Consider the following 20,990-nt stretch of genomic DNA (forward strand, 5'->3'; position numbering starts at 1 on the left):
TGCCGCATTTTTTGTAGATCTAAGTAGACCAAGCCGAAATGAGACACTCTAACACCACCCTTGGTATGGTTTTGACTCTTTATTAGAACTTGTCAGTTTTTAGCCATCAAATTTCAAAACCAACGAAACAATTTTCAGTTTTAGACAAATTTTAGACAAGTGCAAACACAGATATATCACGTTTTGATAAATTGATTTTTAAAAAGATAACCATATCATTGAATTTTTGTAAAGGTTACTCACATTTCTAACGAACGTCATGGAAATTTTGATAGCAGGAGTTTCTGCGTGCACAAACAAACAATAATTGCGAAATATTCCACCACAAAAGTATATAAGAAACGGAGAAATCGGAAAGTGTCATCAGCGGTCAATATGTTCGAGGATATTTATTATTGGTGAGTTTTTGTGTTCGGAAAAACACAATTTAATTTCATAAATATGTAAAAGTAAAATATTCGAGTTTCACATATTTTTTCATTTATTATCGGTTTTTTGGTGAGAGTTTTTCTCGAATAATTGAATCTTTTTAATGATTTGAAAACAAATTAATTTGTTACAATTATACAAGATTTTAATTAATTTTACATTGCATTTTAACTTTTAACAGACTTTTCCGCTATCAACGGCTGTCAGGCCTTCTAGGCTATCTAAAACGGGGGTCGCCTAATATTTGGGGATGTGTTAAATCGGGAACGTATGCTTTTAAAAAATTCAAAAAAAAAAAATCTTTAATATTCACAAAACAGATAAACTCTCTTTAAAATTGACATTTTTTTTAGGACTAAAAATGGCCGCCCGGACGTAGAATCTAACCACATCAGAAATCAATATGGGAGCTACATGTTGAGACATTTGAACAAAAACCAAGTCCTCATAAAAACTTATCATGTAGATCTAAATGATGACATTTGGACAGAAAATTTCCACGAGAAAATGGACAGAACTATTTTCCAACAAGATCTAGTCCCATACGTCAACTATTCTTTAAATAAGAAAAGACGATGGGAAATTAACGGAGATCGGGAAACCCTTTCTGAAATTCAAAATCATAATTCTTACCGCGATCTGGATATGGATGTTCTCGTGATAAATCGAGTTTGGTTGAGAATTTCCCCTTATTTAAGTGAGCTTTTTCTGTTCAAGGTAATTTCAAAAAAATTTCTACTTTTAGCTTTCCTTGCCGCCCAAGACTATTATCACTATTTCTTCTTGAAATTCCCGATTCGGCAGCTTTATCAACTCAATGCGGATCAATCATCTACGTGTATAATCAACAATTCAACATTCGGGCAATCCTACAAGAGTCTTCTACCTCAAAATCGATCTCCAAAGATATCTGAAAATCTCAAAAAAGAAGGATATTCAATTCCAAAAATTGCCTATCATATTATTACTCCTCCAAGAAATTACGAATTTTTGTTGGACAAAAGATATCGTCCTGGAAAAGGCTGCAGATTCATTGATAATCATCGAACATTGGCTCATCGCCGTAGAGTCAACAATTGGAAGGATGTTCTTTTGTTAGTTCGCTATGAAAATTTCGAAGACGATGGTGAGAGAGTTGATGCTGACGATGAACTCTCTGGTATCAGCAGTTATGAAGCAGCTCCTTCAAAATTGTAAGCTCAGAATATTTGAAAAGATTGATTAATTATTATATAATCACCATTTCAGTTATATGTTGGAAGATCATGTTATCAGAACTAATAAGAAAATCAATTACAAAAACGATGTCTCAACTGATTCTTCCAGCTGGAGTATTGTCGAATAAAAATCATGATTTCGCTTTTTTTCATTGATTTCCTTTATTGCACAAAATACAAATTTGATAGTCGTTTTTTTCGTTTCGTTTTTTTTTCGAATTTTATGAAAATAATCAATCACAGAATTTGCAAAAGTTCAGATTTCAAGATTTCACTTTGAAATGTTCGAAAAGCCATTGCTGCTGTTGGCTGTGATTGTTGCTGTTTCTGCCGTCGGAAATGGTAAAGCTAGTTCTAATAGATCAACCTTTGATTTCTAAACTACAGGCTGCCAACTCGGCAAAGCAATCTATAAACCTGTTATTGATGGTACGCCTGTTTATTGGCCACCTTCTTGGACCGAAACCCAACCGGCCCCACAGCTGGAGACGGAGCAGTCGTGCAGTTGGATTGTGACAATTCCGCGAGGATATTATGCAAAACTGATAATCAGTGGAAAGACAACTGACAAGGACTCACGATTTCAAACTGTCGATACTGCAGGAAATCTTGTTCAGTAAGTTTTTATTCACAATTTTAAAGTACTGTAAGGGTACTGTAGAAGTGCTGAGCTCAACTCAGGGTGTCTAAAAATTGATAGATGTTTTTAATAAGTTAATGTTTCAACTTCTTTTTACACACTTAAAAAACTCTTTAAAACACCACGATGTAGGTGATCTGATGAGTTTTTCTTGTTAACTATTGCAGTTAGTCATATTAGAAATATTATACAAAACATGTTCTGAAAAAAATCAATTGGACAATACAAACTGTCCAGCGAGAATGGATACTGTGTATTATCGATTTTTCCTTTTTTCCGACAATTCTGGGTGTAATTTGAAAGGGTTAAATAGAATAAACAATATTTTTCCGTCTGGATGTTTCCAGAACCACCCAAGAAAACATGGAACCATATTATTTCCCATCTCCAAAGTTTACCATCGCTGTCTCCAACACAGGATCAGCTACATTCGCTTTTAAAGTTGTCTGGTTTCCTCGTAAGTTCATGTCATAACCATCTTGTTTCTCAAATTCCTTTATTTCAGTTCCATATCTGGATGACAGTATTAGAGTTGGGCCTCTTGCAAAAGTGATGAATGCAACAAGTACAGTAAATTATAACAATTACTGGGATGCTAATTCCAACTCACTTACTTTGATGACATTTCCGGCAGACACGAAGAATTATTACTCATTAAGGAGCACACTTGTTTTTGATGGACCTGGTTTGAGCTCTGGATGTTATATTTCAAAGTAAAAACATTTACATTGTTTAGTAAAAATGTTATGAACGATATCGTTATATTCAAAAATGCAAAAATAGCCAAGATAGAGGCGGAGCTTAACACTGAATTTTTGTCTATGACCACCGTTCAAATCGAAGAATGGGATGCTGCATGCAAAGTAGGGTAAATGTGTGATCAAAAATCGATAATCAGCCCGTCTCTATCTTGGGGTTTTCTAAGAGTTTCATTTGGACTTCCCTCATGTACTCTGATTTTTCCTTACTTTACTTGCTAATAGAACTTATAAGGGCCTAATTCGATATTTTTACAGTCTCTATCAACTCTATCAGACCACAAATCAATGGACAAGCAGTCAAAAATCTATCATTGTATTGAACCTTGAAGCCAGTAGTTCTAACGATAAACTACTTTTTCTATCATCGAAATGTGAGCATAAGTATTAATTTTTGCTGTTAAAGAACTGAGAAAATATTCAGATTTGGCTGGAATCGGAGAGATGGTGAAGCTTCAGCCTCAGGCCAACTCAATCTATAACGGAACTGTGAACGGTCTAATGTCTTCACTCGTTGCAGTAACTGATCTCCCAATGCAAATGATTGATGTTCAAATGGAAAGTGTAAGTTTGACATGATTTCCACTTTTCATTAGGATAATTCATATTTTCCAGGCCTCTACTGTTACAGTCTACAATGGTTCACCAGCCGTATACGCTCTCAATAAAACTTATACGTATGTCGTGTTTAACTACTATCTATTCAAGACTCTTGGTTTTTTTTCAGAGGAACTCAACTGAAAAACGCGCTTCCATTGTCGTTTAGTGGACCCGTTGTGCAGTTTGTGGTCAGTAGTGGCAAAGCTGTATTCACGTTCAAAAGTTAATTTTTTCAGTTTCATTTTTAAGTAAAGCATATAAATCTATTTTAATCGATTTTTAAGGTTTTGAAGAAAAACATAGCGGACATTGCCAATACAGTCAAGCTTACAATTTGATTTTGAACATAAAATAATTTCGACAGCTATTCATGTTTCTCGTCTCTTCTCAACACCACGCTTTTTTCTTGAAAATGGAACAGATTTTGTAAATTCAATTAAATAGAAATTAAGTTCCAGACTTTATGATTTTAGCTGAAAATGGGCCTTTTTTCCAGACCTTCGAACCGCCATCACATTTTGAGACATTTTAAAAACGTCTTATTACATACAAAATTCGGTAGTTTTGGGTCATTTTAAGTCTGAAAAGCAAGGTTTCTGATTTTGGTACTCTACCTTTAATTTAAAAAAAGTAAATTTTCCAAATTGCCTGAAACTTGCATTAATGTTTTTCATGTTTTATTTTATTTATTTTTACCATGTTCAGTTATTAGCTGACAAGTGAGGGTTTTTAAAAAAGTTAAACTAAATTTTCGAAAGATTGTGGTTTTTTTTTTAAATTTTGAATTTCGCAATTTAAAACTTAAAAAAAGAAAAGCCAAAATTATTCATAAATTTCCGTTCGACAATAGTTGACTTTTTTCTTCGAATTTTTTTCCCTTTTTTGGAAAAATATTACGCGCTGACATGACGACCATTTTAACGGATGCCAACAAAATTGCGAAATATTTCAAAACTGCTCTCGCATAAAAGAAGGCAAAAAGGACGAAATACTGGCGGCCATGGCAGACGAAGATCCCTATTTTTGGTGAGATTTTTCTTAGACAAAATAAATTATAGTTTATCACTTATCGTCTTCATTGTGACATGCAATTTTCATTTATTTCAGGACAAAAAATGGCCGCCCGGAGCATAAAAATAATCGTGATCGAAATCGGCTTTGCCGTTATATTTTGCGGAATTTGAAAGTCAAAGGAGTAATAATGAAAACTTATCACTTAAGCTCTGAGGCTTTTCACAAAAAAATTTCTCAACAAGATTTGACTCCATTTGTTAAATACTCATTAAACAAGAAAAGGCGATGGGAGACGAAATGTGATTTAGAAACGATATCACAACTTGAAGAAGCTTATTGCAATATGGATGTACTCGTATTCGATCGTGTTCTGCTATATTACGATCCTTTTTGGTGTGAGTTGGCAATTGTTTTAACATTTCGTTCTGAAAATCATCTTTTCAGATTTATTCTACCATACTTTCTATTATCATGATTTCCTTCTCAAGTTCCCGATTCGTCAATTTTATCATAAACATTCAAATAAAAATTATCAGTACACTTCTGGAAATTCAACATTTGGACAATCCTACAAAAGTTTACTTCCTGAGAGCCGATCTCCCCGAATACCTGAAGCTAGCAAGAAATTAGAAAGTGGTCTGTCTCCAAAAGTTGCCTATCACATTATTACTCCGCCGAAAAATTATGAAAAATTACGAAATAATGATTTCAATCCAGTATCTAGTTTTCGAAAAGGCCATCGAGTAATATCACATTGGCGACGTACGGATGAAATGCTGGATATATGGTTCGCCCTTCGATATGAAGAGCTTGAAGATCTTGACGAAAAGCTTATAGAAGAGCATGACGATGGGAATTATAGTTTTCATAGTAAATTGTAAAGTTTTGAAATTTGCCATAAAAATTTATGAATCGATTTTTACAGCTACAATTTGGAGGATCATTATGTTGACAAGCCAAAATTATCAAAGAGATGCAGGTCAAATTCTAATTCAAGTTGGAGCATAGTCTCTGAAACTTTGCTGTAAAATTTTTGTGAAATAAATTTTCTTTTTTTCATGCTTTTGACTCGTTTTTTTAAATAAATGTTTTTATTAAAGCTGAAAGCATTTTAGACCGTGTTGGCTGAAAGTATATAGGTTCTCGATGGTTTTAAGATTTTTGCTCAAGAGTTCAAGTCCGGCCTCAGCTCCTAGGTCTACCCAGCCTCTATTGGGAAGTGGAGCAATCGGCATTAAGCCACGCTAGGTTGTGGCTCAAACTAAAGCCCAGCGGGAGCCCCACCAGGCAGTGTACCCGACTCCCAGATCCGCAGTGCACCTCGCCTCGCGAGTCCATTTTTGACCAAATGATTTTTTTGAACAATTTTGTAATGTAAAAAAATAGCGAAAAAAAAATTATTTGCACTAACGACCTGTAAATTAGAGTTAAAAAATTGAAGAAGCCCTTCTCGAAGAAATATTTGGGCCCACCGTTAAAAAATTAAATTTCTAAAACAAAACCTTTTCCTGACACTACTCTTCATTACTTTTGATTGTTGGTTCTGTTACAAATAATTTACATTTTCCAATAATTTGAACTTTTTATTTTGTGTATAGTACAAAAAACAATTCAAATAATACTCCAAGTAGAAGAAGCACCACTTTCCATAAAAGTAGATTTGATGATAAAATGATCAGCAAGGTTGTAACTGAAAGATTTTCTCTCATTTTCTCATTTATTTAGGTTTGTCTCAAACTAACAATTTTCTTGGAGGATCATATTGATCGAAAATCAAATAATCATCGACCATATCAACTTCCTCGTCGAGCACCTCAAATTTTTCATATCTCAGAGACAAAAGAGCATCTCTCATTCGTTTGACTCGGCGCCAATGCGTAAGGGTCCGATGAGTAAGATTTCTGTCGCTACTTCCCGGACAAAATTTCGGAGCTTGAAGTTTTTCATAGTTTTTAGGAGGAGTGATAATGTGGTACGCAACTTTGGCATTCTGATACAGCTCCGGCTTTTTGGCACTTTTTGATTTTGAAGGAGATCGATTTTCAGGTTGAAGACTTTTGTAGGATTGCCCGTAGGTTTGATTAGCATACACGTATGAGTAAGAATTATCTGCATTGAGTTGATGGAGTTGACGGATTGGAAATTGCAGAAAATAGTTGTGGAAAAAATTTTCTCGAGAAATGAAACCTGGAAAACTTTTGAAATATATTTATATTATTTCAAATTCTATAAAAAAATGGTAAATAAAACTCACAAAAATATGGGGAACTATTAAGCCGAACACGGTCAATCACAAACATGTCCATTCCGCGATAACGTTTTTGAACTTCGGAAAGATAATTCTTATCATTTCCAGTCTCCCATCGCTTCTTCTTGTTCAACGAATATTTCACATAAGGAGCTAAATCTTGCTGGAACACAGTTTTGTCCATTTTCTCGTGAAATGCTTCAGTCCAAATTTTATCGTTTGAATCGATGTGATAAGTTTTCATTATCACTCCTTCAATTTTCAACCCGCGCAAAATCAATTGACAGAGTGCATTTCTGTCATGGTTTTTTTCAGTTTCCGGGCGGCCATTTTTTGTCCTGGAAAATATATTGGATCAATTCCGAAACTCTCGAAAATTATTTTATAATTTTGAAAAAAAAACAATTCTGTTCGATTTCCCAAAAACAATAAAAAAAATATTAAAAACCCAAAATGGAACCAAAATGACAAAATATTACAGTAAAACTATTTATTTTTATTTTTATTTTATTAACAGTTAAAAAGTGACAATATTGAAGTTTTTGCTAATTTTTGGAAGTCGTCGATCAAAAAAAAATTTTCCTTTTTGAAATTTAGTACCAATTTAGTACCAATTTTAGTACTGAAAATTTTCAATTTCTCACAATTAGCAATTCCTCACGAACGTTCAATTTTTAGCATTCTATTTAATAAATTTATATACATAATAGTAAAAATAAAAACTAAATTTTTTTTGAAATTCTTAAAAAATTTGATGATTATTGTTAAAAAGCGAGGTTCAACGGAAATTTATCTAATTAAATAAAATAAATGTGGAAAGTACAAACTGTAATCTTTAAAAAAATCATTTAAACAATCTAAAAAAGAACAAAAACTCACCAAAAATAAATATCCTCGAACATTTTGACCGCCGGTGACACTTCAAAATTTTCCCCGCTTATATACCCTCATGGCGCAATATTTCGCAATACATTTGGGTTTCTATTTGTCAATTTCTGAACATTTTCATGTCTCAATTATAAATGACGTTTGTTCGCACAGGTGAATGACTAATTCAGAAATATTTGGAAATGGTGTTATGATCATTGTGGTATGAGAGCCGGATATGCTTAAACAATTTTCGTATTTTGAATTATGAAATTTGTTTTTTTTTGTAGTCAGACTAATTTGAAAAATATTATTCATAAATCACAAATCTGACTGAAAAACAAAGCACAGTTGGAATTATTACGAAATATTTCACCACTCACACAGGCATATTTAAGCTACTAGTCAGCGAGTTGTTTTGTTTTATTTTCGCAAAATACGACAGCTATGTTCGACGAGTTTTACTTCCGGTATGTTTTTTAAAAATTAAATTGAACTAATATCCAATGATTTTCATGGAATTTCAATTACTTGCAGATAAAGTTAACTGGCAATATACTGAATATAAATGTGAAAAAATTCACAGAATTAAAATTTTTTTTAAAATTTTGGAAGGTCCAAAAAAAATTTTTCTAGAAAATCTCTCCGACCAAGGGAATCCCAAAACCATGTCAGAAATGCGGCTTGCGAATACATTTTAAAATTCATGAAAACTGAAGGCACAATTGTCAAAACTTATCACTTGGGATCTAGTCTCGAGCCATGGGGAAGAAAATTTCACGAGAGAATAGATCGAACAGTTTTTGATCAAGATTTGACACCATTCGTCAAGTATACACTGAATAAAAAGAAACGATGGGAGGCCGAAGGGAATCCTGATATTCTGTATGGGCTTCAGAGGAGCTATCAGAATATGGGTGTGATGGTAGCAGAAAGAGTTAGTCTTAGAAGCACACCTCATTATTGTAAGTCAAAAAATGTGAATTTTTGAATTAAAAACATTAACTTCAGGCATTGTTTCAATCAACAATTATTACCGTAACTTCTTTGATCAATTCCCTATCCGTCATTTACATCAGCTACAGGATCATAATTATCAGTGCCAGTCCACAAACTCAATTCGTGGCCAACCTTTCAAAAGTCTACAACCTGAAAACAGAACTCCCACACAAGTTACTGGGCATCAGCAAGAATCTTCTGCAAATGTCAGTGTAGCTTATCACATCATAACGCCGCCGAAAAATTATGAAGTTCTACGAAATAAAGACTTTCGCGTTGGACATAGTGATCGGAATGGCATTAGAACTATTGCACGACGGCGGAGATTTCAGTTCATGAAAGAAGCAGTTTTTGATTTGAAAAATGAAATACTCGAAGATTTTGGAGATAGTGACGACGATGATGAGAATGAAATTTTGTTATGTGAAGAATCTTGTGGGCCTAGAAAATTGTAAGTTGGAACACTTATTTTAATTTCAAAAGTTTTAAATTTTCAGCTACAATCTTCATGATCATCTGGTAAAAAGCAATCACAATGAATGAGATTATAATAAATAGATTTTTTAATATCTACTGAACAATATAAACTGTACAAAATAATTTTAACAATTTAAACTTTCTGAATAAACCATACATTTACCTTGTAGCTCTAGCTCTCATCAATTATCAGTACCAACTGCACAAAGTAACGTTAAACATCAAAAATCCCAAGTCAAACATTCATCTCTCGCAACTTTTCATACTAAAAAAGGCTAAACCAATACGATAACCGGGGTTCAAAACTAACAATCTCCCAGATTCATCCACTATTTCATACTGTATCAATGATCTCACAAACTTGATGCACCTGTTCAAATGTATGCCCTCGCATTACCAAATCTCGTGATTTTTGTGTCCCTTGTAAGTGGGTGAGAAACTTCTCAAGGTTGTATAAAAGGACATCAGAGGGAAGAAGACCTCACTTTTCGGCTCAGCTCTTCTGGTCAACACATCAAAGATGATTGCTCTCTTCTCGGTCTTGATTGCTTTTCTGACTCCACAGGCAAATGCAGTGATCAGTGGTGAACTCAACTGTACTACTTACAATGGAACAGCGGTTAGTCGGATTGCATCTTAAGATATAAACATTTTCTGATTAAAATTTTCAGTTCGTGTACACCCCATCTGCCACAGCCTGCTCGAATGCCATTTCCGATTCATCCTGTGCAGCTCTCTACCCAGCTTCTGATCCAGCTACCGGTTACCCAGCTCCAGGAAATGATGTTGAAAGACCATTTGCTTGCTACACAACTGCCACTCCAACTCCTGCTCCAGTTGTTCCAGACATGAGATCTGCTGCTTTGAAAAATTGTGCCAGGACTTGTGGATTGTGCTGTAAGACGGCTGACTTTGACTGCCCAAATGTTCAATGTGAGTTCTTGCCTGAAATTTTGTAGATAACCAAAGAAATTTCCAGTCCCACGTCTGACGTGCTCCACCATTACCAATGAACAGTGCCGTTCTTCTGTCTGGCGTACCATCATCGCTACTGATTGCCCATCAGCCTGCGGATTCTGTAACCAAGGAGGATGTGTCGATGGAGTCATGGATTGTGCTAATGATCTTTCCATTTGTAACTCAGTTGGAATGCAAGAATTTGTCAACCAATACTGTCAAAGAACTTGTAACAGATGTTCTTCCAGCACTGCAGCCACAGGCACTGGAGGATCATGCGGAGGAAGATATATTGCTGATTCCAGCACAGCTTGTGCAGCATGGAAGTTGAACGGATTCTGCACCAACACTTTCTACACAGCTGCTCAACGCAGAAGCTATTGTGCTACCACATGCTCGCTCTGCTAGAGACAGAGATCATTCTACTATACCAACTTGACATTCTTGACCAGACCGAAACACGGGTTGCCGACGATTTTAGTTCATTTAGAGCACTGCCGAAACAGAAAAATGGTTTCTTGATATTTTAAGTTTGACCAACTTGAAATAAACGATTTTTCTTAACACATATGTATATCCTAAATTGTTCAAGAGTTGATCATTCATGAAAAAAATACAACATTTTAACAAAATCATTAAAAAGAAAATATGAAGAGTAAGAGATTTTGATAAAAAGCATGCCGTCCAATTTGACCAATATAATGACAAAAAATAATTTTGAAAAAAAGAATAAGCACCAAATAAAAAATGTGCATCATATACTTCAAATAATATTTTCACGTGTTCCTAATGCAAAGTTCAAATATAAGAAGACAAGGTTCTTTTTACGTAGTTGTGGCATTCAATGGAAAAGTGTGTATGTATAAGATGCCTATTGGAAAACCAAACGCGTGGTAATTTCTGTATATGTTTCTAAAAATTTGAATGTGTGAAATATAATATTTGTTTCCATTTTTCGTACTTTTTTGTGGTCGAATTTCAGATTAGAAATGGAGATTGGACGATGGAAAATTATTTCGAAAATTTAATTTTCATAGCTTTCCAGGTAGTTCTGATTAGGGAATCTTAAAACCACAAGGTGAAATGGAAAAATTACCTATGTTATAAAATCACGAACTACCAGTGTCTTGCTCTGGTGAAACCCCCCGCTTGTCTGAAAATTTTCATTTAAAAATTTAGTACTAAATCTAGAGAATTCTATAGGGCCACAACGACCGGAAGTTAACATTTTGATATCACCTCCAATTGCAAAGTTTGAACTTTTGTAACGCGTTTTTTCGCTGATTCAGATATATTTTCTGTCACTCATCTACAAAAAAAAACTGAAATCAACGTAATAACCAGTAATGATCTACTGTGCAATAAAATGGGAAAATTGAATAAAAATTAATGTTCGCGAGTTGCGACATTGTCAAATCATCATATCACAATTTGGCAATTCAGTTCAATAACTAAATTTTAAAAAAAGAAAATGTTCAAACCGTCTCATTATAAAATTCAGTAGTTTTAAACAGTTTTGAGGGTACAAGGGCAATCACCTGAAATCCACCATTCCATTTTTAATATTTTTGGAGTTTAGAATAGTGACAGAAAAAAGTTTTGCGACCGACATGAGCTTAACTTTTACAGCACTCCATAAAAATTAGCATCTAAAACATACGAAATTAATTTCTCTCCTACGCTTTGATCAGATACCAAAAGCCATAAAACCACAGTATCCGCGTTTGTTCATCTCTTTCCACTCAAATGAAAAAACCAATGCAAACAGTTTAATTCCCCCGAATTCTCTAAAACCGAAAAAGCTAATTAAATATAAAGATCGGAGCAAAAATCTCACAGCCTCTCTATTTCCAGTTATATTATATGTCATAGCATTTCCGATCTTCTCTTTCCTTTTTCGAAAACCATGCTCTTCGCAACTTGATACATCTGTTCAAATGTATGACTTCGTGGGTACAATGAAGTTTCAATGTATATGGATCGGTATAAAAGCGCAGGCATGCCAACGATTTCTCACTTTTCGGCTCAGCTCTTCTGGTCAACACATCAAGGATGATTGCTCTCTTCTCGGTCTTGATTGCTTTTCTGGCTCCACAGGCAAATGCTGTGATCAGTGGTGAACTCAACTGTACTACTTACAATGGAACAGCGGTAAGCCTGCTTACTTTGGAAGATAATCAATTTTCTAATTAAAAATTTCAGTTTGTCTACTCTCCATCCGCCACAGCCTGCTCAAACGCCATTTCTGATTCATCCTGTGCAGCTCTTTACCCAGCTTCTGATCCAGCTACCGGTTACCCAGCTCCAGGAAATGATGTTGAAAGACCATTTGCTTGCTACACAACTGCCACTCCAACTCCTGCTCCAGTTGTTCCAGACATGAGATCTGCTGCTTTGAAAAATTGTGCCAGGACTTGTGGATTGTGCTGTAAGACTTCTGATTTTGATTGCCCAAATGTTCAATGTGAGTCCCTATAAGTAATAACTTGAAACATTTCTAATTACTTCCAGTCCCACGTCTGACATGTTCCACCATCACCAATGAACAATGCCGTTCTTCTGTCTGGCGTACCATCATCGCTACTGATTGTCCATCAGCCTGTGGATTCTGTAACCAGGGAGGATGTGTCGATGGAGTCATGGATTGCGCCAATGATCTTTCCATCTGTGGCGCAGTCGGAATGCAAGAATTCGTCAATCAATACTGCCAAAAGACTTGCCAGAGATGTTCTTCCACCACTGCTGCCACAGGCACTGGAGGATCATGCGGAGGAAGATATATTGCTGATTCCAGCACAGCTTGTGCAGCATGGAAGTTGAACGGATTCTGCACCAACACTTTCTACACAGCTGCTCAACGCAGAAGCTATTGTGCTACCACATGCGCGCTCTGCTAGAGATCATTCTTCTATACCAATTTGACATTCTTGACCAGACCGAAACACGGGTTGCCGACGATTTTAGTTCAAATAGAGCATTGCCCAAACTGAGAATTCATTAATTACTGTTTTATGTCTGACCAACCTAAAATAAATGATTTCTCTAAACTGGTGTTGATTACTAGGGTTGTAACCAGTTTCAAGGTCCGTAGGGGTGCAAGACTAATAAAGAAATCGAAACTGAAATTCCGGACAATGAGTTAGTTATATATTTTACAATTGATTAGTTCAAATCAAGTTGATCGAAAATAATTATTGCTCTTGAGTTTTCTTTTTTCCGTCAATTTCAAACTTTTCATAAAAGCATAATTTCCTGCTTGCGTCAAATTTTTTGATTTTGCAAACCAAAGTTGATTGAATCAGTTTAGCGAGAAAGCTAACAGCATCTGCATGATAACATTCCATTGAACAGATTTTATTAGTAAATTACCGGAAGTTGAACAGCAGCTGAAAACACGTTTATTTCTTTGTTTTTGCAACCTTTGAGCTTTACATTGTATCACTAAAACCTTATGTGCGTCGAGAGCTCAAGTTTTTTTGCAACTGATGAATTCGTTGCTGGAACTCTCCACGTTCTTACTGCAATTGCGGTTTTATTTCACGTCTACGGTGCATATGTGATTTTGATGAAAACTCCTAGCAAAATGCAAAATGTGAGAAATACCATGTTTCTGCTCCATCTGGTTTGTGCATTCTCGGATTTTTACTTTAGCTGTTTGGCAATTCCGGTGTTAACACTACCAATTTGCTCCGGTTATCCCCTTGGGCTCGCAGTAGTCTTAGGTATTCCTACAAACATTCTAACGTACATTGGAGCTTCTCTCATTGGAGGTTTGGAAATTTGGAACCGGGTTAAGTAAAAAAATTTCTATTTTTCAGTAATTCTAGCGACAATTCTCATGTTTTTCGAAGATAGGTATCATAGATTGAAGTATGGTCATTTGCCAAATGTGTCGAGAGGTTGGAAACGGATGGCATATCTACTTTTTAATTATTTAATTGCTTCAACATTCGTTGCTCCCACTTTCATGCAAATCCCGAATCAGGAAAACTCAATAAGTATCATTAAAAATGTGAGTTCAATTTGGGCAATAACCCTGAATTTCAGCAATTGTCGATTGCTAGAAATTCTCAAAACCGGCAATTGCCAAAATTGCCGCTTGCAGGAAATTTTGAAAACCGGCAACTGAAATTCGGAACTGTCGGAAATACAAATTTTATACATTTTTGTATATTTAAGAGCCTAAACATGAACGACATATAATTAGGTTGGAAAATTGCCGAAAATGTCCGGCAATCGGCAGATTTGGCAGTTTCGGCAATTTCATGACTTGCCGGAATTGCCGATTGCCAAAAATTTTCAAAACCGGCAATTGCCGAAATTGCCGATTGCCGGTAATTTCCAATTACCGCGCACTCATGTTTTCTAACTAGCCGTACCACATCAGGCTTTAACTACAGTTAACAGTTAACAATACTAGATTTCAAAACCAAAAAGTTCCAGATAATTCCGTGTGTGAAAAGTGAAATCTTCGACCGGAAGGGATTCTTCGTGTTGTCAATCGAGAACACGGTTACTGGTTTATGTTTTTCAATTTCTTTTGCATTATTTGTGATCCAAATAATATTTTTTGTTGTATCAATCTTTCTCTACTTGTTCCATACACCCACAGTATCTGAAACAACTCACCGCTTACAAAAACAACTTTTCATCGCAATGTGCTTACAAGTCTTCATTCCATTTCTCGTGGTTGTGTTTCCCGCGGGATATATCAATTTATCAATTTGGTATCAATACTACAATCAAGGTAAAAGGATATAAATTGATAATTTCAATTCCATGATTACAGGTGCATCTAACATTGCAATGGCTACCATAGCTATTCATGGAATTCTGACTACACTGGCAATGATAATTGTACACACACCCTATCGACATGCAACTAGTGAACTTTTCAATTTTAATTCAGCTCGAGTCAGGAGCAATTCTCAGCAGATCTGGGCGACAAGCACAAGACAACTTTAGTCAAAGAGGTTTTTCTATATATTTCGAAATAAATTTTTTATTATTTAAACTACTCGGCATAATTGGAACCGCGACGTTGAAAAAGTTTCAAAGCATTCTTTTAATTGAATCACTTCAGAAAACTATTTTTCAACATCAGTTTGCATACATTTTTGAACAGGCCTAATCATTAGATTACAGATAGTTGAAGTGAAGCTGAAATTGTATTTCGTTTTTAGGTTTTTAGCACTCTGAGTTTAACCTTACACTGATTACTTTAGCCAAAAATTCTATAACTTACCAAAGTTTTCTAGAAAATTCTAGAACATTCCGGAGTTCTATAGAAAATTCTAGAAGTTTCCAAATTTTTCTAGAAAATTCTAAAAGTCTCCAGATTTTTATAGAAAATTCTAGAAGTTTCCAAACCATTACCTCTTCAAAAGACTCAATGTTTCCTACTACAGTAACCTTACAGTACCCCTACAGTATTACTACAGTAGTATGACCAGCCGAGCAGCCAACACCGCTTAAATGCTCATAATTGAATAAATTACAAATGATCATTACCTATATATAAAAAAATAGTGTCCGTTTGTTCTGTAGTTTGTAGTTTGTGACGTCATAGCTTAGAAAGGTAAGGCGTTTTCGGCTGTTGGAGGGGTATTAGTTTGGGGTTAGTGGAGGGATATGGACGGGGTACTGTAGTAGTACTGTAGAGGTACTGTAGGAGTACTGTAGGATTACTGTAGTTTAGAAAAAATTGAGTTTTTGTCTTTTGAAGAGATATAGGTTTGGGGTTAGTGGTGGGATATGGTCGGGGTACTGTAGTAGTACTGTAGGGGTACTGTAGGATTACTGTAGGATTTCTGTAGTTTGGGAAATTTGACTTTTCGTCTATTGAAGGGATATTGCTTTGGGGATAGTGGGGGGATATGGCCGGGGTACTGTAGTAATACTGTAGGGGTACTGTAGGAGTACTGTGGGATTACTGTAGTTTAGGAAAATTTGAGTTTTTGTCTTTTGAAGAGATATAGGTTTGGGGTTAGTAGTGGGAAATGGACGGGGTACTGTAGTAGTACTGTAGAGGTACTGTAGGAGTACTGTAGGATTACTGTAGTTTAGAAAAAATTGAGTATTTGTCTTTTGAAGAGATATAGGTTTGGGGTTAGTGGTGGGATATGGTCGGGGTACTGTAGTAGTACTGTAGGGGTACTGTAGGATTACTGTAGGATTACTGTAGTTTGGGAAAATTGACTTTTCGTCTATTGAAGGGATATTGCTTTGGGGATAGTGGGGGGATATGGCCGGGGTACTGTAGTAATACTGTAGGGGTACTGTAGGAATGTTTTTGAACCTTCTGAAAAATTCGAGAAAATTTTGGAATGTTTTTGAACCTTCTGGAAAATTCGAAAAAATTCTGAAATGTTCTAGAACCTTCTGGAAAATTCGAGAAAACTTTGGAATGTTCTAGAACTTTCTGGAAAATTCGAGAAAGTTCTGGAATATTCTAGAACTTTCTGGAAAATTCGAAAAAATTCTTGAATGTTTTTGAACCTTCTGGAAAATTCGAGGAGATTCTTGAATGTTTTTGAACCTTCTGAAAAATTCGAGAAAATTCTGGAATGTTTTTGGACCTTCTGGAAAATTCGAGAAAATTCTAGAATATTCTAGAACCTTCTGGAAAATTCGAGAAAATTCTTGAATGTTTTTGAACCTTCTGGAAAATTCGAGAAAATTCTAGAATATTCTAGAACCTTCTGGAAAATTCGAAAAAATTCTTGAATGTTTTTGAACCTTCTGAAAAATTCGAGAAAATTCTGGAATGTTTTTGAACCTTCTGGAAAATTCGAGAAAATTCTAGAATATTCTAGAACCTTCTGGAAAATTCGAGAAAATTCTGGAATGTTTTTGAACCTTCTGGAACAATATTGATATTGCCTTTGTCACACGTTTTTTTGGGTAAAATAACAAAACAGGTTTTTTTTTTCGTTTTTGTCGAAAGTTTTAGATACAAAGATACAGTGCCTAATTTTAATTCTATTATTTTTAGAAATCATTGGGAAGAACAAGATCCGGGGTAGTTATGGAAAAGCAACGTCGGAGCATTGCCATTTATCACAAATCGAGTAGACAGGTTAGTTTTACGAAAAAAACCCTTATCGATTATACATTTCCCCTGGAGTTTTGAGGACCTTCAAGAAAATTTTACAACTTTCCAAATTCTTTCAGAAGACTCTAGAAGTTTACAGAATTTTCTAAAAAATGTTAGAACTTTTCAGTTTTTCTAGAAAACTCTAGAACTTTCCAAATTTCTCTAGAAAATTCTAGAACTTTCCAAAGTTTCTAAAAAAAATTCTAGAACTTTCCAAATTTCTCTAGAAAATTCTAGAGCTTTCCAAAGTTTTCTAGAAATTTTTAGAACTTTCCAGATTTTTTCTAGAAACTAGAACTTTCCAAATTTCTCTAGAAAATTCTAGAGCATTTTTTTTGTCTCCAATCTCCATTATTTATAGAAGCCATTCACCATGCTCAACACTTGGGTGAAGTTCGAATGGAAATTCTCAGCTGAAGCCATCCTCTCGTAATTTACCGGGACGTTTTTTCAGTGAAGCAGATCTCGAAATACTTGGATCTTAGGAAAACTTTGAAAATTAAAGAGCAGGTAAGAAAAATTAACTTGTTCTGTAACATTCTAGAATATTCAAGAAATTTCTGGTATGTTCTAGGATTTTTTGGGAAATTTGAAAAAGTTCTGAAATGTTCAAGAATATTTTTTAAAGGATTTCAAAAATTTTCGAAATTTGCTTTACAAATTATGATGCTCCAAAAATTCCTAGAATTATTTATTTGAAATTTCATAAACAGTTAAAATTGTCTGCAAACTTGAAAAGTTATCTGAAGTTTTTTTTCAGAACAATGCGATCAATTTTCTTCAAAGCCAAGACAATCCCAGTCATCACCAACGCAATGAATATGGATCCGAACGAAAAATAATATTAAACTTTTTTTAAAAAATAAACACTTATTTGAAAATTTAATTTGGTACTTCAGTACGACCGTAACTCAAGAAACTCCTATTTTTTGGATTAAAAAACATTATTGGAATTGTGAATATTTTTTATTATTTTTCAAGTCTACCTACAGTAATCATTGCCAGTTATCGTGGCGGAAGCCGTAGGATTTTTCTAGAAAGTTCTGGAATATTCCAGAATTTTATTGAACTTCCTAGAATGTTCTGGAACATTCTAGAATTTTCTTGAATTTCCTAGAAAGTTCTGGAACATTCCAGAATTTTCTTGAATTTCCTAGAAACTTCTGGAACATTCCAGATTTTTCTTGAATTTCCTAGAAAGTTCTGGAACATTCCAGAATATTTCCCGGGTTTTCTAGAAAGTTCTGAAACATTTCAGGCTTTTCTTGAATTTCCTAGAAAGTTCTAGAACATAATAGACTTTTCCCGATTTTTCTAGAAAGTTCTGGAACATTCCAGAATTTTCTTGAACTTCCTAGAAACTTCTGGAACATTCCAGATTTTTCTTGAATTTCCTAGAAAGTTCTGGAACATTCCAGAATGGTTCCCGGGTTTTCTAGAAAGTTCTGAAACATTCCAGAATTTTCTTGAATTTCCTAGAAAGTTCTGGAACATAATAGACTTTTCCCGATTTTTCTAGAAAGTTCTGGAACATTCCAGAATTTTCTTGAACTTCCTAGAAACTTCTGGAACATTCCAGATTTTTTCCCGATTTTTCTAGAAAGTTCGGGAACATTCCTGAACTTTCTTGAACTTACTAGAAAGTTCTGGAACATTCCTGAGTTTTCTCAAATTTCCTAGAATGTTCTGGAACATTCCAGAATTTTCGTGAACATCCTAGAATGTTCTGGAACATTCTTGAACTTTCTTGTATTTCCTAGAAAGTTCTGGAACATTCTAGAACTTTCTTGAATTTCCTAGAAAGTTCTGAAACATTCCTGAGTATTCCCGATTTTTCTAGAAAGTTCTGAAACATTCCAAAATTTTCTCGAATTTCCTAGAAAGTTCAACATTTTTCACAGAAAATTTGAATTCCCGCCAAAATTTTTCACAGAAAATTTGAATTCCCGCCAAAATTTTTCACAGAAAATTTGGATTCCCACCAAAATTTTTCACAGAAAATTTGAATTCCCGCCAAAATTTTTCACAGAAAATTTGGATTCCCACCAAAATTTTTCACAGAAAATTTGAATTCCCGCCAAAATCTTTCACAGAAAATTTGAATTCCCACCAAAATTTTTCACATAAAATTTGAATTCCCGCCAAAAGTTTTTCACAGAAAATTTGAATTCCCGCAAAAAATTTTTCACAGAAATTTTGAATTCCCGCCAAATTTTTTCACAGAAAATTTGAATTCCCGCCAAAATCTTTCACAGAGAATTTGAATTCCCACCAAAATTTTTCACAGAAAATTTGAATTCCCGCCAAAAGTTTTTCACAGAAAATTTAAATTCCCGCCAAAATTTTTCACAGAAAATTTGAATTCCCGCCAAAAAATTTTCACAGAAAATTTGAATTCCCGCCAAAACTTATGGGTTTCACCACGCTGGGTCTCACCACGATGGGTCTCACCACGCTGGGTCTCGCCACGATGGGTCTCACCACGCTGGGTCTCGCCACGAAGGAAGACGGGGCCCGCCCACAATTCTCAGTGACTTTGTGTGTGACGTCACAGACTACAACGACTACATAGACTACAAACTATGTAACAAACGGAATTATTTTTTTATATATAAGTAATGATAATCATTAACTTTTTGATACAAAAAGCTAAACAAAAAAAAACAATTTTTTACATTGAAAACATCAGTTATCGTTGTCACTGTCTACTTTGCCAAACACAGTGGCTTCAAAAGACTATTGGTTTTTTCCGGTCCCTCCAGTGTTTCGACGATTTTCAAAGCAAACTCGAAAGCAGTTCCAGGTCCTTTAGAAGTGATAACTCTGTCGCTGATAACAACGTTGTCATCCAAATATTTGTAGCCTAAAAATATATACATTGTTTCGATAAGGAGAACTAGGCTCCAAAATTGTTTTTTTTTTGGAAATTTTTTGTAAAAGATTAGCTATTTAAAATAGTCATACCTCCTTCTGTCATTTTATCCTTGACAGTATAGTGACAAGTGACACGCTCTGCCACAATTCCATGCGCAAGAAGAACTGTTGGACCGGCGCAAATTGCACCAATTAGACCTCCAGATTTGACTTGGGTCTTCAGCAATTCACCGATAACTGGGCACTCTGCCAGTTTGCTACATCCGGGTCCACCTGGGATAATTATGATGTCGAATGTCTTGTTCTTCACATCCTTGAGAGCTACGTCCGGAACAATACGAGCTCCTTTGGCACATTTGACCTGAAATATAAGTTTACTTGTTATTGCAGAGATAAGAAATGTTGCGACTTTTGTGTAGAGACTAGTTTATTTCTTAAAGGCGCACCGGGTACCGTATTTTTGAGTTACCAAGTGAGAACATTTTCCATCTGGAGAATATCAAAAGTCAAGCTTTAAAAAATTATTCTAAAAATTAGGCTCATGTAGAGTTTTTTTTTCGTTCTTTTTCATAAATATAGTGAAGCATTTGAATTTTTTTTTAATTTTTTAAAACATACAGGTTCAGTACTACTTCCAGCATATAGAACTTGTAAACCTCCACGGACCAACACATCTCCGGTCACAATAACCTCGATTTCTTCGGCGTCTTCTGGTGGCAAAAGGATCAAAGCACTCTTTTGGGCAGCCATTTCAATTTTCTGAGCTTTAAATTGAATGTGATGCGTTTTTATTTGAAAAATAATAATTGTTAAA

General features: G+C 34.9%; 9 protein-coding genes and 1 pseudogene across 12 annotated transcripts; 8 read left to right on the forward strand and 2 right to left on the reverse strand.

Moving 5' to 3' along the window:
- The first annotated feature begins 292 nt into the window (after window positions 1-292).
- On the forward strand, window positions 293-1,842 carry C49G7.7 (Glycosyltransferase family 92 protein). The gene is made up of 5 exons (NM_001330824.3): window positions 293-326; window positions 363-398; window positions 783-1,126; window positions 1,175-1,622; window positions 1,678-1,842. The coding sequence occupies exons 2-5, from the start codon at window positions 376-378 to the stop codon at window positions 1,772-1,774; spliced, it is 912 nt and encodes a 303-aa protein (NP_001317739.1). The 5' UTR covers window positions 293-326; window positions 363-375; the 3' UTR covers window positions 1,775-1,842.
- Window positions 1,843-1,927: 85 nt separating this feature from the next.
- On the forward strand, window positions 1,928-3,871 carry C49G7.13 (CUB-like domain-containing protein; the record flags this gene model as incomplete). Its single annotated transcript, NM_001356632.3, has 8 exons — window positions 1,928-1,988; window positions 2,034-2,262; window positions 2,634-2,743; window positions 2,792-2,999; window positions 3,303-3,418; window positions 3,469-3,608; window positions 3,660-3,721; window positions 3,772-3,871. The coding sequence occupies 8 exons, from the start codon at window positions 1,928-1,930 to the stop codon at window positions 3,869-3,871; spliced, it is 1,026 nt and encodes a 341-aa protein (NP_001343705.1).
- Window positions 3,872-4,226: 355 nt separating this feature from the next.
- Window positions 4,227-5,757, forward strand: C49G7.12 (Glycosyltransferase family 17 protein; the record flags this gene model as incomplete). Of its 2 annotated transcripts, NM_001129413.4 has the most annotated exons (4): window positions 4,227-4,670; window positions 4,752-5,053; window positions 5,103-5,535; window positions 5,584-5,757. In NM_001129413.4, 4 exons carry the CDS (start codon window positions 4,645-4,647, stop codon window positions 5,684-5,686), a joined length of 864 nt encoding a protein of 287 aa, NP_001122885.1. The 2 variants fall into 2 exon arrangements, with proteins under 2 accessions (NP_001122885.1, NP_001317799.1); NM_001330825.3 differs by lacking the exon at window positions 4,227-4,670 and having other exon boundaries at window positions 4,846-5,053; window positions 5,584-5,686.
- A 468-nt stretch (window positions 5,758-6,225) lies between these two features.
- Window positions 6,226-7,838, reverse strand: C49G7.10 (the record flags this gene model as incomplete). 2 transcript variants are annotated; one of them, NM_071725.7, is made up of 4 exons in its annotated part: window positions 6,226-6,348; window positions 6,401-6,845; window positions 6,913-7,244; window positions 7,786-7,838. In NM_071725.7, the coding sequence occupies 4 exons, from the start codon at window positions 7,806-7,808 to the stop codon at window positions 6,270-6,272; spliced, it is 879 nt and encodes a 292-aa protein (NP_504126.2). The 2 variants fall into 2 exon arrangements, with proteins under 2 accessions (NP_504126.2, NP_001317798.1); NM_001330826.3 differs by lacking the exon at window positions 7,786-7,838 and having other exon boundaries at window positions 6,270-6,348; window positions 6,913-7,150.
- A 159-nt stretch (window positions 7,839-7,997) lies between these two features.
- irg-2 lies at window positions 7,998-9,418 on the forward strand. The gene is made up of 4 exons (NM_071727.6): window positions 7,998-8,243; window positions 8,410-8,738; window positions 8,785-9,223; window positions 9,270-9,418. Exons 1-4 carry the CDS (start codon window positions 8,221-8,223, stop codon window positions 9,313-9,315), a joined length of 837 nt encoding a protein of 278 aa, NP_504128.1. The 5' UTR covers window positions 7,998-8,220; the 3' UTR covers window positions 9,316-9,418.
- A 331-nt stretch (window positions 9,419-9,749) lies between these two features.
- Window positions 9,750-10,768, forward strand: phat-3 (ShKT domain-containing protein). Its single transcript, NM_071728.7, has 3 exons — window positions 9,750-9,868; window positions 9,921-10,182; window positions 10,229-10,768. The coding sequence occupies exons 1-3, from the start codon at window positions 9,770-9,772 to the stop codon at window positions 10,612-10,614; spliced, it is 747 nt and encodes a 248-aa protein (NP_504129.1). The 5' UTR covers window positions 9,750-9,769; the 3' UTR covers window positions 10,615-10,768.
- Window positions 10,769-12,238: 1,470 nt separating this feature from the next.
- On the forward strand, window positions 12,239-13,250 carry phat-7 (ShKT domain-containing protein). Its single transcript, NM_071729.7, has 3 exons — window positions 12,239-12,357; window positions 12,409-12,670; window positions 12,718-13,250. Exons 1-3 carry the CDS (start codon window positions 12,259-12,261, stop codon window positions 13,101-13,103), a joined length of 747 nt encoding a protein of 248 aa, NP_504130.1. The 5' UTR covers window positions 12,239-12,258; the 3' UTR covers window positions 13,104-13,250.
- A 407-nt stretch (window positions 13,251-13,657) lies between these two features.
- srh-169 (Serpentine Receptor, class H) lies at window positions 13,658-15,171 on the forward strand (the record flags this gene model as incomplete). Its single annotated transcript, NM_071730.1, has 4 exons — window positions 13,658-13,976; window positions 14,025-14,218; window positions 14,650-14,953; window positions 14,996-15,171. The coding sequence occupies 4 exons, from the start codon at window positions 13,658-13,660 to the stop codon at window positions 15,169-15,171; spliced, it is 993 nt and encodes a 330-aa protein (NP_504131.1).
- Window positions 15,172-17,233: 2,062 nt separating this feature from the next.
- Window positions 17,234-18,144, forward strand: C49G7.14 (annotated as a pseudogene). Its single transcript has 3 exons — window positions 17,234-17,284; window positions 17,664-17,812; window positions 18,063-18,144. Coding segments are annotated over exons 1-3 (282 nt in total).
- A 1,746-nt stretch (window positions 18,145-19,890) lies between these two features.
- On the reverse strand, window positions 19,891-20,942 carry djr-1.2 (Glutathione-independent glyoxalase DJR-1.2). The gene is made up of 3 exons (NM_071731.2): window positions 20,795-20,942; window positions 20,267-20,537; window positions 19,891-20,165 (listed from the first exon to the last, which is right to left on the reverse strand). Exons 1-3 carry the CDS (start codon window positions 20,924-20,926, stop codon window positions 20,008-20,010), a joined length of 561 nt encoding a protein of 186 aa, NP_504132.1. The 5' UTR covers window positions 20,927-20,942; the 3' UTR covers window positions 19,891-20,007.
- Between the last annotated feature and the right edge of the window lie 48 nt (window positions 20,943-20,990).

This window comes from Caenorhabditis elegans, chromosome V, assembly GCF_000002985.6.
Source record: "Caenorhabditis elegans chromosome V".
Classification (NCBI taxonomy): Eukaryota; Metazoa; Nematoda; class Chromadorea; order Rhabditida; family Rhabditidae; genus Caenorhabditis; species Caenorhabditis elegans.

Bases quoted from the DNA above. Each gene is read 5' to 3' on its own strand.
- irg-2 (NM_071727.6), top strand. From the start codon at position 8,221: ATGTTCGACGAGTTTTACTTCCG. The intron at 8,739-8,784 runs GTAAGTCAAAAA...CATTAACTTCAG, and splicing joins TAGAAGCACACCTCATTATT to GCATTGTTTCAATCAACAAT. The intron at 9,224-9,269 runs GTAAGTTGGAAC...TTAAATTTTCAG, and splicing joins TCTTGTGGGCCTAGAAAATT to CTACAATCTTCATGATCATC.
- phat-7 (NM_071729.7), top strand. From the start codon at position 12,259: ATGATTGCTCTCTTCTCGGTCTTGATTGCTTTTCTGGCTCCACAGGCA. The intron at 12,358-12,408 runs GTAAGCCTGCTT...TAAAAATTTCAG, and splicing joins CTACTTACAATGGAACAGCG to TTTGTCTACTCTCCATCCGC. The intron at 12,671-12,717 runs GTGAGTCCCTAT...AATTACTTCCAG, and splicing joins TGATTGCCCAAATGTTCAAT to TCCCACGTCTGACATGTTCC.
- djr-1.2 (NM_071731.2), bottom strand. From the start codon at position 20,926: ATGGCTGCCCAAAAGAGTGCTTTGATCCTTTTGCCACCAGAAGACGCC. The intron at 20,538-20,794 runs GTATGTTTTAAA...CTTATATTTCAG, and splicing joins CTGGAAGTAGTACTGAACCT to GTCAAATGTGCCAAAGGAGC. The intron at 20,166-20,266 runs GTATGACTATTT...ATATATTTTTAG, and splicing joins GGATAAAATGACAGAAGGAG to GCTACAAATATTTGGATGAC.
- C49G7.7 (NM_001330824.3), top strand. From the start codon at position 376: ATGTTCGAGGATATTTATTATTG. The intron at 399-782 runs GTGAGTTTTTGT...CATTTTTTTTAG, and splicing joins TTCGAGGATATTTATTATTG to GACTAAAAATGGCCGCCCGG. The intron at 1,127-1,174 runs GTGAGCTTTTTC...TTCTACTTTTAG, and splicing joins GAGAATTTCCCCTTATTTAA to CTTTCCTTGCCGCCCAAGAC.
- phat-3 (NM_071728.7), top strand. From the start codon at position 9,770: ATGATTGCTCTCTTCTCGGTCTTGATTGCTTTTCTGACTCCACAGGCA. The intron at 9,869-9,920 runs GTTAGTCGGATT...TAAAATTTTCAG, and splicing joins CTACTTACAATGGAACAGCG to TTCGTGTACACCCCATCTGC. The intron at 10,183-10,228 runs GTGAGTTCTTGC...AGAAATTTCCAG, and splicing joins TGACTGCCCAAATGTTCAAT to TCCCACGTCTGACGTGCTCC.